This window comes from Drosophila novamexicana, unplaced genomic scaffold (assembly GCF_003285875.2).
Source record: "Drosophila novamexicana strain 15010-1031.04,08,12 unplaced genomic scaffold, DnovRS2.1 tig00001361-arrow-arrow-pilon, whole genome shotgun sequence".
NCBI classification, from domain to species: domain Eukaryota; kingdom Metazoa; phylum Arthropoda; class Insecta; order Diptera; family Drosophilidae; genus Drosophila; species Drosophila novamexicana.
The window spans coordinates 647,573-661,762 of record NW_020824852.1 but is presented as its reverse complement, the minus strand read 5'-3'; the positions used below and the strand labels follow the sequence as shown (position 1 = coordinate 661,762).

General features: G+C 45.1%; 2 protein-coding genes across 8 annotated transcripts in view; one reads left to right on the top strand and one right to left on the bottom strand.

The window, feature by feature from the left end:
• Positions 1–9,417, top strand: part of LOC115767257 (partitioning defective 3 homolog) — a 50,140-nt gene extending 40,723 nt beyond the window's left edge. Inside the window, exons 2-8 of one of the 3 annotated variants that reach the window (XM_030711472.1) lie at positions 2,788–4,266; positions 4,333–4,518; positions 5,243–5,844; positions 6,043–6,345; positions 6,412–7,091; positions 7,161–7,689; positions 8,867–9,417. In XM_030711472.1, the coding sequence (XP_030567332.1) occupies positions 2,788–4,266; positions 4,333–4,518; positions 5,243–5,844; positions 6,043–6,345; positions 6,412–7,091; positions 7,161–7,689; positions 8,867–9,395 (4,308 nt within the window). In that variant the 3' untranslated portion in view covers positions 9,396–9,417. Of the gene's footprint in view, positions 1–2,787; positions 4,519–5,242; positions 5,845–6,042; positions 6,346–6,411; positions 7,092–7,160; positions 7,690–8,633; positions 8,724–8,866 lie in introns of all 3 variants that reach the window. The other 2 variants (XM_030711473.1, XM_030711471.1) reach the window with 2 other exon arrangements.
• Positions 9,400–13,860, bottom strand: LOC115767258 (probable tubulin polyglutamylase TTLL1). Of its 5 annotated transcripts, none has more exons than XM_030711478.1 (5): positions 13,394–13,454; positions 12,725–13,342; positions 12,314–12,654; positions 11,808–12,254; positions 9,400–9,615 (listed from the first exon to the last, which is right to left on the bottom strand). In XM_030711478.1, the coding sequence occupies exons 2-4, from the start codon at positions 13,304–13,306 to the stop codon at positions 11,915–11,917; spliced, it is 1,263 nt and encodes a 420-aa protein (XP_030567338.1). In that variant the 5' UTR covers positions 13,307–13,342; positions 13,394–13,454; the 3' UTR covers positions 9,400–9,615; positions 11,808–11,914. The 5 variants fall into 5 exon arrangements, with proteins under 5 accessions (XP_030567338.1, XP_030567334.1, XP_030567336.1 ...); XM_030711474.1 differs by having other exon boundaries at positions 9,538–9,615; positions 12,725–13,307; positions 13,394–13,860; XM_030711476.1 differs by having other exon boundaries at positions 9,538–9,615; positions 12,728–13,307; positions 13,394–13,860.
• Between the last annotated feature and the right edge of the window lie 330 nt (positions 13,861–14,190).

Sequence of the window (14,190 nt, the reverse complement as noted above, 5' to 3'; positions counted from 1 at the left end):
CACACAATCAAAACTTAACTCTTTTGGACATTTCCCATGATAAGACACGCCCACAACATATATATGAATAAGTACACACACACAAAAAACCGCCCACATAGTTCGCTCCACATACATATGCAATGGTTTATGATATACGATCCATTGTTTGCCCATCGACGCATCATTTTCATTGACAAATGACCATAAAGAAACAATCGACCATTCAGATATGTATTCAGATATGATATATCAACAATGGGCAAAATATGAAGAATTTTTGTTATAAAAGCACATTCGTCAAATTCAACTGAAAGTGAATTGATTTTATAATAACTTTTATTCATGTGCATATTGATGATAGTTAATAAACAGCAAAGTTATTTAATATAAACAAACCGATAAATCTGCTAGCATATCGATAACACATTTTATTGCTACTCTAAAGAAAGCTTTATGGCGATCACATTATGCATCCATGACGTTAACTTTAAAAATGTCATCAAGTATTCTAAATATATTCCATTGCTTAAACAATTATTTCTGTCTAAATTATCAATAATCATTATATCAATAGTTGATATATTTTCATATCTTAAATGCATACGATCATTTATCGATCATTATTAATGTCTCCATGTAAATTATCGAACTAGTATGTACCATTATAAGTAGCTATTAACATTGTAAGCGTTAAAGTTTCCATTGACCTAATAGATATACCTTTTGCAAATCGTTGAATCGAAGCATGGGTATTGCTTTTATGCCCTTGCCGAGAGTAATACGCTTTTGTCAATGAATGTGTATAAAAGGGTAGAAGACCGCTTCGATCCCAAAAAAAAGTATTTATATTCTTCAACGGTATTAAAATCCGATTCCACATAGGAATGTTTGTTTGTTTAAAGCGATTGTCACGAAACTTTGCATAGATCTGAATTTTAAAGTGGGCCTGATTGGACCACCTTACCATATGGCTATTGTAGGCAGATTCGGGCGACAGTTAAGTTCTTGTATGAAAAACATTTTATTTGCAAGATATTTTGGGTTCACTATATGCCTAACATATGAGAAAAGTCTTATTAACATCCAAACTCTATAAATATCTATATGAACGATTTGTCGAAAATCAGTTTTTAAATGTAGAACTCTTCCTTGATTATTCTGCTTCCGATATCTTAACCAAACGTTTGCTTTGAGAGGCTTCACTGTATGCCTCACATATAAACAGAATCTTCTCAACATCGGACTGCTATATATAGCTCATATCCGAACAATTGGTCGGAAATAAAGCCCTGCTACGCCAACTGTCTTAAAGAGTATTTACTCTTCGTCGTGTCGTTTTGTCTTCCTTTTCCTCAAATATTGCCAATATTATAATTTGCTTTATTGCTTATCGTTAAAAATACATTTACGATTAATCTTAAAAAAAAAAAAAATTAAACTGTTGTCGATATTTGGAGTTATCAACGTTTCGTTTTGATACGTTTTTAACCGCTTTTGCACACGGTGCGCTTGCTGAAACGAAAAATGAACAAAAGGAAAATCAATTTGTTTTCATTTTTTACTCTCGCTGCTTCAGAATCGATAGAGTGCAATGTCGGCCACGCTCTTTGACCCATAAATCCAAGAACAGCAACAGCAACAACCACAACCACAACATGGCTTAGTTTTTTAGCTCTTTGTCGGGGGCGCTGTCAGTGCTGGCAAGTGGCGAAAATTAAAAGCGAAAACTAGAAAACAACCTTCCAAATTGTTGCGCCAAGTTGACGTTCCAGTTCTCCAGTTCAGGGAGCGAAGCGCACGCTCTGCTGCTTCCATGACTGGTTTCATGGCATGATGCAATTGTTGCTCTTGTTGCTGTTGTTGTTGGCCAGTTTTCGGCATTTGGCATTTGTGTGTTTGGAATTCAATGGAATGCCAAGCCAACAATGACGCCAACTTGATTCGGTTTGCCGTTTTTACGTTGGCCCGCTGCAATTTTCGTTTTGCTTTGGGAGGCTGGAGGTCGTCGCTATTCTTCAACGTCTCTAAATGGTTTTCCCAAGCGGCTTATGGACGGCGCCGAATCACCTGAGCTGCGTCAATGACTCAACACATGGCCAATTGGGCAATTGTCTTTCGAGGCCCGGAAGTGTTAAGCGCGACTTGCATTCTCCCAGGCTCGTCTTCGGCTTGAATTGGCTGCGATTGTGTCTTTGTTGCTGCAAAAACTGCTGCGCCGAAGCAAAGCCAGAGATATGTAGATAGTATGTAGAAGTTCCATCGCTTGTGGTTCAGTTGGTTCCAAAAGCCCAAAACATGAAACATGGAAGTATTTCTATCCCTCGACTAAATCGAATTAACAAATCAGCGTAACTAGAGCTAGAAATTTGCAAGCGGAACTAGCTTATAAAATGTTAACGAACCAATGAACTAGTTCAGGAAATGTTAAGCCAAGAGATAACATTTATTTTGCCGATAATTGTATTTAAATATAACTATACAAGTTCACATTCAATGACCAAAAATATGAACTAGTCAATTAAGAACGACATATTTGGAACTAGCTCTTTTGTTGCTCATACCAAAATAACGGTTATTGAACCATGAGCCAGTTTAAAAATGACATTTTAAATATTTTTCGAAATATTTTTTAGTAGTGAACTAGTTTTACAGCCAATAAGTGGAACGAGTTCCAAAATCTGTTGAATTTTTCATAATTAAAATATATCATATATAATATTTCATTTTATATTACTTATTATATTAAATAAATATATTTAAGATTTCGTACTAAGGCTCTTTCCTATTTGCTCTTGTGTGTTTCAGGAAGCGGACTCCTGGGTGGCCGTGCATCATCTGCAGACGCAGTCGGGCATCTTGGATCCCGATGATTGTGTTCGCGATGTAGCCGACGATCGGGAACAGATATTGGCCCACTTTGAGGACTCCGGGCCCGATCCGGGCGTGCCGCAGGGCGGCGGCGATGGCGCATCGGGCAGCTCCTCGGTGGGCACGGGCTCGCCGGACATCTTTCGCGATCCCACAAACACAGAGGCGCCCACGCGCGATCTGTCCACGCCGCACATTGAGGTGACCAGTACCACGTCCGGCCCATTGGCTGGCCTCGGCGTGGGCCTAATGGTGCGTCGCAGCAGCGATCCCAATCTGCTCGCCTCGCTCAAGGCGGAGGGCGGCAACAAGCGCTGGTCGGCGGCAGCGCCGCACTATGCGGGCGGCGATTCGCCGGAACGACTGATGCTGGATAAGGCCGGTGGCCAGCTGTCGCCACAGTGGGAGGAGGAGGACGACACTGCGGCACAGTTGAAGGAGCAATTGCTGCAACAACAGCAGCAGCCACAACATGCTGCTGCTGCTGCAACGGGCGCCCATCAGCCATTCGCCCGCTCCGGCCGGCTGTCCATGCAGTTCCTGGGCGACGGCAACGGCTACAAGTGGATGGAGGCAGCCGAGAAGCTGCAGCACCAGCAGCACCAACAGCCGCTGCCCACATCGCTGCCGAACAGCGCCTACTCCAGCAAATCGCTGCCGCGCGAAAGCAAACGCAAGGAGCCGCTGGGCCAGGCATACGAGTCCATACGCGAGAAGGACGGCGAGATGCTGCTCATTATTAACGAGTACGGCAGTCCGCTCGGTCTGACGGCCATGCCGGACAAGGAGCATGGCGGCGGGCTGCTCGTGCAGCACGTAGAGCCCGGCAGTCGGGCCGAACGTGGCCGTTTGCGTCGCGAGGATCGCATTCTCGAGATCAACGGCATCAAGCTGATCGGCCTGAGCGAGTCCCAGGTGCAGGAGCAGCTGCGACGTGCCCTCGAGTGCTCCGAGCTGCGTGTGCGCGTCCTGCGCGGCGATCAGCAGCGTCGCCAGCAGCAGCGTCGCGACTCCAAGGTCGCCGAAATGGTAGAAGTGGCCACCGTTTCGCCCACACGCAAGCCGCATGCCGCTCCGGTGGGCACCTCGCTGCAGGTGGCCAACACACGCAAGCTGGGTCGCAAAATCGAAATACTGCTGAAGAAGGGGCCAAATGGCCTGGGCTTTTCGGTGACCACGCGTGACAATCCGGCGGGCGGACATTGTCCCATCTACATCAAGAACATTCTGCCACGCGGCGCGGCCATTGAGGACGGCCGCCTGAAACCCGGCGATCGTCTGCTTGAGGTCGACGGCACGCCCATGACCGGGAAGACCCAAACGGATGTGGTAGCCATTCTGCGCGGCATGCCCGCCGGCGCCACGGTGCGCATTGTCGTCTCCAGGCAACAGGAGCTGGCCGAGATGCCCATTGGCGTAAGTTCTCTTTCATTTGTCAATTTCCGTCCACTTGAGATGAAACTAACGACGTTATGTTTGCAGCCGCCGCAACCGGAACCAGTCGAGAAGGCAGCGCCCGTTGTGACGGGTCCCGCTTCCGCTCCGATTCCGGTGCAAAAGTCGAGTAGCGCCCGTTCGCTCTTTCAACAGCAGCAGCTGCAGCAGCAGGCACAGCTCAATGAATCTCAGCACTTTATTGATGCGGGCAGTGAGTCGGCGGCTTCCAATGTAAGTGATTTGTTCACGAAACTAGTTCCACTACTCAAGTTAAGGTAGACGGTAGATTCTAGTTAGGTCAACAAAATGATCAACAAAAAATCGAGCTGCTTCAATATGGATAATGTGTACTAGATCCATTGTAGCAGCTGTTCCAGTTCTTCGTGGACATTGAGTGCATAATTTGGAACTAGAACCAGAAAAAAGTATATCAGCTGAAAGGAGAAACTTTTATGTTGAGAGCTTCTGAAGGGAATTAACTCACTTACTTGTGATACGAACTAGTTCATCAGCAGCAACTGCATAGCAGCTATGCAATTAGCTCATCTGGACGGAATATAAAACTAGCTCATAAGAAGCAATTGATTGAGAAAAAAGACCTAGTTTATTGTAGCTAAAAACTGTTTTCGGATTTAAAAGTCTCTGACTTCATTTTGATTTGAAATAAAAACAGGGCGTGATACAGCTCATTTTAGACGAAATTGACATAAAAGAACTAGTTCATTCATAAATTGTGAAGGACTCAAGTACATAAAAAGAACTAGTCCATAGGGTGCGGGATATACAAATGCAAATCAGTTCGAAATTGAATCGTCGATCGCCTATATGAAAACACAGCGGATCAGAACCAGACGAACTAGTTCAGTTCGAAAAATACCCTATAATTTATTCAGCACAAGTTGTTGTTATCTATTGCTCTGCCTAACTAATCCTCCTATCCTCTCTGGCAATACAGGACAGCCTCCCGCCGAGCAGCAGCAGCTGGCATTCACGGGAGGAGCTAACTCTGCACATTCCCGTCCACGATACTGAAAAGGCTGGGCTTGGGGTCAGTGTGAAGGGCAAGACGTGCTCCAATCTGAACGCATCCACGCCCAGCAGCAGCAGCAACAGCAGCATGAAGCACGACGGTGATCTGGGCATATTTGTGAAGAACGTGATTCATGGCGGCGCGGCATCACGGGACGGGCGCCTGCGCATGAACGATCAGCTGCTGAGTGTGAATGGCGTCTCGTTGCGCGGCCAGAACAATGCCGAGGCCATGGAGACACTGCGTCGCGCCATGGTCAACAATCCGGGCAAGCATCCGGGCACCATTACCCTGCTAGTCGGACGCAAGATCCTGCGCTCGGCCAGCTCCAACGATATACTGGAGCACAGCCATAGCCATAGCAACAGCAGCAGCGGTAACAGCAACAGCAACAGCAACAACAACAACAACAGCAGCTCCAATGCCAGCGACAACTCTGGCGCCACGGTCATTTACTTGAGCCCGGAGAAACGTGAACCGCGCGGCAGCAGCAACGGACCGGGCAGCTCCGGCAGCGATATGAATAGGTAAGACTCTTGGGGGAAGCTAAGATACTTAAGATACAATTATATGAGGGTTTTCTGCATTGTCGGGAAGCAGTTGTGACCCGTTGGTCAGGTGTGGTTCCTGCTGATGAATTAAACCTGGTGGAATTCTATGCAAAATTGGTTTTGGCATGATTTGAGTACATATAACAGATAACACACCCGCACTCTCATTTCCAGATGGAGCAATCCCGTTTTGGATCGTCTAACCGGTGGCATTTGCTCCACAAACTCAACGCAGCCAACACAACAACAACAACAACAGCAGCACCTGCAGCAGCAGCAGCAGCAACAGCAGCTGCAATCGCAGGCGCAACAGCGCCGTTTGCCACCGCCCCCGCTGGGCGGCAACAATGCGGGATTGCGCAACGAGAGCTACTATATGGCCACCAATGACAATTGGTCGCCGGCGCCGCTGCAGCTGCTCAATGGGCATGGCAACACGGCGCTGCTCATCGAGGACGATGCGGAGCCCATGTCACCGTAAGTTGTCGCCCTAGGCTTGACTTGACTCTCGTTAATCATATTGCTTTTTGGGCCTCCTTGCAGCACGCTGCCAGTGCGCGCACACGATGGCCAGCACTGCAACGCGAGCAGCGCGAACACATCGCAGGCGAGCGCCAACCTGGGCCAGGGCTTGGGAGGCGGCGGAGGCGGAACGGCACCCGTGGCGGGCAGTTTCGATGCCACATACTCGTCGCAGCTTAGTCTGGAGACGAACAATTCGGGCGTGGAGCATTTCTCGCGCGATGCTTTAGGCAGGCGCAGCATCTCGGAGAAGCATCACGCGGCGCTGGATGCTCGCGAAACGGGCACCTATCAGCGCAACAAGAAGCTGCGCGAGGAGCGGGAACGCGAACGCCGCATTCAGCTAACCAAATCGGCTGTCTATGGCGGCTCCATTGAATCGCTGACGGCGCGCATCGCCAGTGCGAACGCCCAAATGGCAGCAGCGGCGGCTGGCTATAAGCATGCCAAGACCAGCTCCCATATTGAGCAGCGGGAACAGCAGCTGCTGGCCGCCGAGGCGGAAGCGCGCGATAAGCTGGGCGACTTGGGCCCCTCGCTGGGCCTCAAGAAGTCCTCCTCACTGGAATCGCTGCAGACCATGGTCCAGGAGCTGCAAATGTCCGATGAGCCGCGGGCTCATCATGCGCTGCGCGCACCACGCGGACGCGGACGCGAGGATAGCCTGCGTGCCGCCGTTGTCAGCGAACCGGATGCAAACAGTGAGCAGCATTACAACCTGGCAGCAGATTTAACTGATCTCGACTAACAATTTGCAATTTGCTTTTTAGAGCCGCGCAAGACCTGGCTGCTCGAGGAGGGCGATCACGAGGGCGGCTTTGCCTCGCAGCGCAACGGACCCTTCCAGAGCTCTCTCAACGATGGCAAGCATGGCAGCAAGTCGCGGGCCAAGAAGCCGAGCATATTGCGCGGCATCGGGCACATGTTTCGCTTTGGCAAGAATCGCAAGGATGGCGTTGTGCCCGTCGATACCTATGCCACATCCTCGATTGTATCCTCGACGCCGCCAGCAACTGGCCAGTCCCACCAGCATCAGCACCAGCATCAGCAGCAAATCCCAGCCGCTGCGCTTGCCGCACTGGAACGGAATGGCAAACCGCCAGCGTATCAACCGCCGCCGCCGCTGCCAGCACCAAATGCAGCTGGTGGTGGTGGTGCAGCAGCAGCGGCAGGCGTTGCAGCTGCCACAGGAGGCGGCAACGGCGGCACCCTTAACGGTGGCATACATCAGAATGATATATTCAATCATCGCTATCAGCATTATGCCAACTATGAAGATCTGCACCAGCATCAGATCAGGTGAGAGCCTGCTTGCTTACATTTGCCTCATTTCCCATTTGTTATGCTACATTTCGTATGTATTCGTTTATCTATAAGTACTTATTCATGTTTAAGAGGTGCTGGCTAACATTTAAATAACTTTCGGTGTGTACATATATTTGCTGCAGGGTCTGCTGTGGTAATATGCCAAAGATTCAGAGTTAGAAAACTGAATAAATGCAAATGAGCCTTGGCTGAAGCGCAGCAAGATTTAAATACTTTTCTTATAAGAAATATGTTTTAGTATAAAGAAAAAGTAGCTAGTGTGCAGTCTGGAGAAAATATTAGAATTGGTTTTGAAAAAGGTTTTTGTTCTTTAATAGGTGAATGAAAAATTGAAAAAATTAAAGTTATGTGCTTGGCCAAGTTCTGGGGCTCGTACAAATGAGACTTGGTTTAAGCTGAGCTTGATATTAAGATTTCTTCGCAACATGATTCATAAATAATTTAAATATTTTTTTATAAGAAATATGTTTTAATATAAAGAAAAAGTAGCTAGTGTGCAGTCTGGATAAAATATCAGAATTGGTTTTGAAAAAGGTTTTTGTTCTTCAATAATTTACAAATCCGAAAATTTAAGAAATGTATTTGGCCAGGTTCTGGGCTGCGTAATCTTTTCAGACTTGTTAGCCAAAAGCTGTTCTTTGCTTCTAATTTTTTAAATATTTGATGTTTATAGGTAGCTTAAACAGATCTATTTATGTGGCTATAACTGTTATGTGTTTGTGTATTTATTAACTCGTTTCTGTGTCATATATTTCTCTCTCTTTCTACTCTGTGTACCGTGTACAATATATGTTCGTATCTCTCTTACTTGTTCATACACTACTCACACAACAACAACAACAACACTGCGACAACAACAACACACACATCATGTTCATACTCAATATTATTGCATTAACCAACACTGGACACGACAGCGACGGCGTTCAAGAGACGCTCTCGGAGTCGACGATCGAGTGCATGCGACAGCAGGTGATCCGGCAGCGCATCAAGGTTGAGGCCGAAAGGTAACACACACACACACACACACATACACTCTGACTAACACACAGCCAAGGTTTTGGATAACATATGCCGCACCACACACACGCACACACATGCAGCCCACATTTGTATTATATGCGAACCTATGCTTTGTACGCTTTTGCAGTCGCCGTCATCAGCATTACCATTCGCAGCGCAGCGCCCGCTCTCAGGACGTCAGTATGCATTCCTCATCCAGCCCACAGCAGCCACCACTGCCGCTGCCCCCCTCCGCGGCAGCCGTTGCCGCAGCACATCAGTCATATCAGCAATCCAACGGACTGCGCCCCATGAGCAGCTACTACGAGTACGACACCGTGCAGCAGCAGCAGCGCGTTGGCAGCATCAAGCACAGCCATAGCCACCATGGACACCACAATGGCAACTCGTCGTCGCCCATCAGCGTGAATGTAGCACAGCCGCACTGGAAGGCAGCGGCACTCAATGGCTATTCTCCGGCATCGTTGAACAGCAGCGCACGCAGCCGCGGACCGTTCGTCACCCAGGTGACCATACGCGAGCAGACCGGCATGCCGCAGACCCAATCGCAATCGCAGCCACAGCAGCCCACCTATCAGACCGTGCAAAAGATAGCGACAGCGCAGTCGCAATATGGCAGCGCTGCCGGCGTCCAGCCGCATGCGTCCAAGGTGTGACTATAGGTGCTGGCGCATGCGCGCGCCACACGCGACGTCCTCGTGGAGGGCCAGCACAGTCGCCACTCGGAGCTGAGCGAGGTGGAGGTCTTCTACTATGCCACCGAGTGCTGACTCATTCCACCAGGCAGCTGAATGGGTGGGCAAGGGCGCCGATGGTTGATGGGGGAGTTAGAGGTCGCGTGTGCGTCGCAAGCGGCCGGCAAAAGCAAGCAATCAACTGGAAAGCAGTTTGTTTATTATTTTTTTTTTTTGTTTTATAAATATAAATAAAATAAAATGAAATATAATTTTTTTCATCATTTGACAAGGGCAACATACCCCCACACACACACACACACACACACACAAACACACCCACACACATATGCTTATAGTTAAGCTCATTCAAAAATACATTATACAATGAAAGTATTCCACGTGAAGCGCATATTGAAGAGCAAGAAATGTTACTTTATCATAAAAAGAATAATTATTCAAATATCAAATATTAAATTAAAGCAGGACGAAGTGTTAGTTTAAAGAAGAAACCAATGCACTGCGCTTAAATTAAGCTAAACATTTATATTGTATTAATCGCTAAGTCTAAGTCACAGACCATGTAAATAATTATTAAATTTAGTTTTTATTGTGCGCGCACTTAGGATGAGAGTTAATTGAATAACGAAATATCATTTCATATGACAGCTACATTCAAATAGGCTGCATTCGAGTCGCAAAAACCTTCATCATAAACAGACATTTGTTAATATAATATACATATATATATATATACATATATGCTAAATTAAAAGCTATTGGCTTGTATACGAACATAAAAATACACTTTCAATTGTATTTTGCGCTTTAACTAAGCCAAAATCATGCTGTAAATATATATAACTGGCATACACACGTATATATATTTAGACATACACATAGAAATCTACACATATATTATTAAAAATGATTTTTTTTTCGTTTAGCTTTAAAGCAAACGCCATTTTGTATGCAAAAGTAAAAGTTTAAAAGTAAAACTTGAAAGTCCCAATAATTTTTTTTAAATCTATATATATATATTATGATGATTATCATATATTGAACTAAGCTAAACTTATATGCTTATAAATATTACTTAATTATGTGTTAGCATAAAACATATGTTGTGCAGCCAAAACTGGCCCCGACACACAACATTTGGGCGCTTACCGAGACAATTTCATATTAGATATCGTATAATTATAAAATCATACACATACGCTACATATTGTAATAATTGTGTATTTTGTATATTGCAAAATTCTGTTGCGCATTAAATGTCTAAGTTTCAATACAATATCAATATAAGAGCGTTGCGTTTTCCCATTTGTGTGGATCCTTGGATCTAGGCTATGATATATACTTATGTGCTCTTTTGTATGGATCTTTGGATCTATAATCAATGATATATACATTTGCGGATCCTGGGATCTAGGCTATGATATATACATATGTGCTCTTTTGTATGGATCTTTGGATCTATAATCTATGATATATACAAATGCGCTATATGATGTATCAAAACTAAGATATCAGCCATTGTGAGCGCTATAATTCCTAAAATCCTAATACCTTAAGATTTTAATCAGATTAGATGGGTCTAAGTAGTAGGAATATGCCCGGAAAATGAGTTGTTATTTAAAGAAAATTTGATTTCTGTTCTTCTGATAATAATATGGCTAAGAAATGTGTAATTTAATTCCTACAAATGTAATTCAAGCATCTGCGAACCAAAAATATTCTTGATTAGGACGACGAGCTGAGCCGATCTAGCCTTGTCCGTCCGTATGAACGTGTTCTTGGAAACTAGATACTTGAAATTAGAAATAAATATTCTCAAATACCATGCGCAGAACAAGTTTATCATATTTTTCTTGTCGGTAACTCGCATCATTTCGATAATATTCATAAAAAAATATAGACATGGACATGGTTTCTTAGGGAAAACTGTAAAATTAGAAGAAACTTGTTGGTAGATTCTCGTGTATCGCATCAAACTAATTAAACTTCACTTCTTGAAAACCTGACCTTTAATATTGACATAATTTTAAAGCTAGAGCCTTGGCTTTTTTATTCGCCACATTTATGCCCTAAAAATTGCATTGCGGACTCTAAACTCTGATGCTATTCATGAATATATATAGAAAACCAATGTCAAATAGCGACTAAGCAGACTATATATATATATATATATATATATATATATATATATATACATATATCTATATGTATATGAAAAAAACTATAAATTAGTATTAGGAAAATTTTGTGAACAACTCAAAACAAATATCAAAGTCTCTCATTATGTTGTTGTTGAATTGCCACTGAAATCAAATTTATTAACATATAACGCGTAAAAATGGAAACAGTTTAAGGTTTATTTCAAGTACTTACCCCCCGCAGAAAGTGATTCAACTTGGCTTTGAGTAACTCACGAATATGTACGCAAGGAGCCAACAACAAATCGTGTATCTGATGCCTCAGACTTGCCAGATGCTCGTTTATTTGGACAGGCGCTTGATTAACTTTGGCTTTTTGATCAATACTTTGGTATCGGCGGACTTTTTGTTTTGGGCTTGCTTCTTGAGCACTGATGTGCCAGAGGCCAGCTTGAATCTGGATGTCACATTGGAACCTGTGATTGGAGTTGCACCGCTCACCAAACGCCTCACGAACCTTTTATTCTTTCGCTGCGGACCAGCTGCTGCTGCTTCTGCTGCTGCTGCTGCTGCTGTGGGCGTGGCCAATTTGCAGAGCTTTCGCGGATTTGGCAGCTCAACAGGCGTTAGCAGGGTAAAGTTCTTCAGGGAGTCCTGGCTGGGCGTCTTGGCCCACCGTTCGCTGGTTAGAATATGGGCGAGACTGTTTGGACACAAATGGAAATATATGCAAATACTCACTCGGGCATTCCGCTGGGTGGTATTACCACATCGAGAACATTGTCAATCAGGCGCGTCTTCAGAGTGCAATCGTTTTTGGTCGTTGAGTGTATCGACGGCGATGTATTGATCTCGATAAGCCACGGCTTCAGATTGTTGTCGATAATGATATCATAGCCGTAGACCTCAAAGCAATGCCGATCATTGGCCATCACCGGCGCCACAGCGTCCAAAGAATGGCGTATTGTCTCGGAGATACGGCGAGAGAGCTGCTTTGAAACACCCTCGCCACGTATGCTGTCCAGATAGAGACAGAGATTCTGCATAGACCACTTGCCGCCGTGTATCGTATTGTACTCCTTCTGAACAGGTTATGGATCATTTAGCTGGGATCAGAGTCGGCATTATAGATCGCTGGATCGCACGACTTACAACGTTATTCTTCTGAATGCTAACATTCGTGAGATGCATGAACACATTGTCGATCTCGGTCTGGTCGTATCTCTGGGTGCAAAATCGACAAAAGCCCTCATTATACAGATATGCCTTTATCGGATTGAATGTGGTGACCAGCACGTAAAGGCGCAGATCGAATTTCTTGCCGCCAATCAATAGGGGATTATCAATGTATTTGGAGATGACGCAGGTGTCGCGATGAAAGTGCGGATAGAATGTGCGCGCCTCGTAGGCAAATCTCTTCAGTTTGGACAGTTTGTTGATCAAATAGATGCCAACACCTTGCGACTTATCGGATGGCTTAACGATCCACGTGCTAGCTGGATTCTTATGGAACTCCTCCACAAACAGATTGTAATCGGCGGGCAGTACAAATGTCATGGGTATTATATCCAGGTGCATATAGCGCGTGCCACCGATGCCCAGTTTTGTATTATTTGGATGGGTCTCGGCCAGTGCGTCGCCCTTTCGCTCCAAGTCCTTCCGATAACGTTTGATGTTCTTCACCAACAGATCCTTGCGCGATAGCTCCATCGAGTTGGGGAAGTGATTGATCATTCTGCAGGAGTTCTACCTTTACATTTACATCTAGATCTAGATATCTGGATATCTATAGCTATAACTACATATGTTCCACATACTCACTGATCGGAACGCATACGATATGGATGATCGACTCCAAAGATGTAGCGACAATTCTGGGCGCACGCCCAATACAGATTCCATTCGCCATCGAAGGCGGGCACCTTGTGCCAGCCCCTTTTCTGAAAATTGTTGATCAGCGCCGTCTTATCACAGTCGGTGCTATAGTATACACAATGGCGCTCCTTGCGGGGCCAGGGTCTTTCCTTGGACACCAGCCCAAAGACCGGCAAGGGCAGCTTCGTCTTGCTGCTGCTCCTCGGCTCCGCATCTCTGTTGTTGCTGCTGCTTTTCACCTTTTTGAATCGACTTTTCATACTTGTAACTTGGAATTTTCGCGATTATCAATTTTGAATTTAACGCTCGGTCGTTCCAAAATGTTCCAAAATGGTACTAGATTATTAACTATTAGTAAACCGAATTTTAAATGGCTTTTTACTAAGAAAACATGTGCTCTATCTAGATATTGATTACTTATATTAATGACTGTTATTTTCTCAAATTAATTTCAAAAATTATACGGCCTGCTGCCTCAATGAGAGTTGAGGCCAAAGAACAAATCACCTTTCACTTGTAAGTAGATGGAAGTTCCTACTCAAGAAATTTGGAATCAATTAACCAACCCAGTTGCCCAAAAAAGCCACGAAGCGAATATAGTAAAATATATAAATACGCATTTGCTTTAAAGGAAAACCCAGCTTGAAAGACAAGCCCGGGTTTGAACTCGAACCTGTTGCCGGCGAGGGCTTGCAGCCCTGATTGTCACAGTCTGATTGGATAAGTGCTCATCATTAGCAAGA

Coding starts and splice junctions, on each gene's coding strand:
- LOC115767258 (XM_030711474.1), bottom strand. CDS start 13,707: ATGAAAAGTCGATTCAAAAAGGTGAAAAGCAGCAGCAACAACAGAGAT. Junction 13,308..13,393: donor TATCGTATGCGTTCCGATCA/GTGAGTATGTGG, acceptor GAACTCCTGCAG/AATGATCAATCACTTCCCCA. Junction 12,255..12,313: donor CCACCCAGCGGAATGCCCGA/GTGAGTATTTGC, acceptor TATTCTAACCAG/CGAACGGTGGGCCAAGACGC.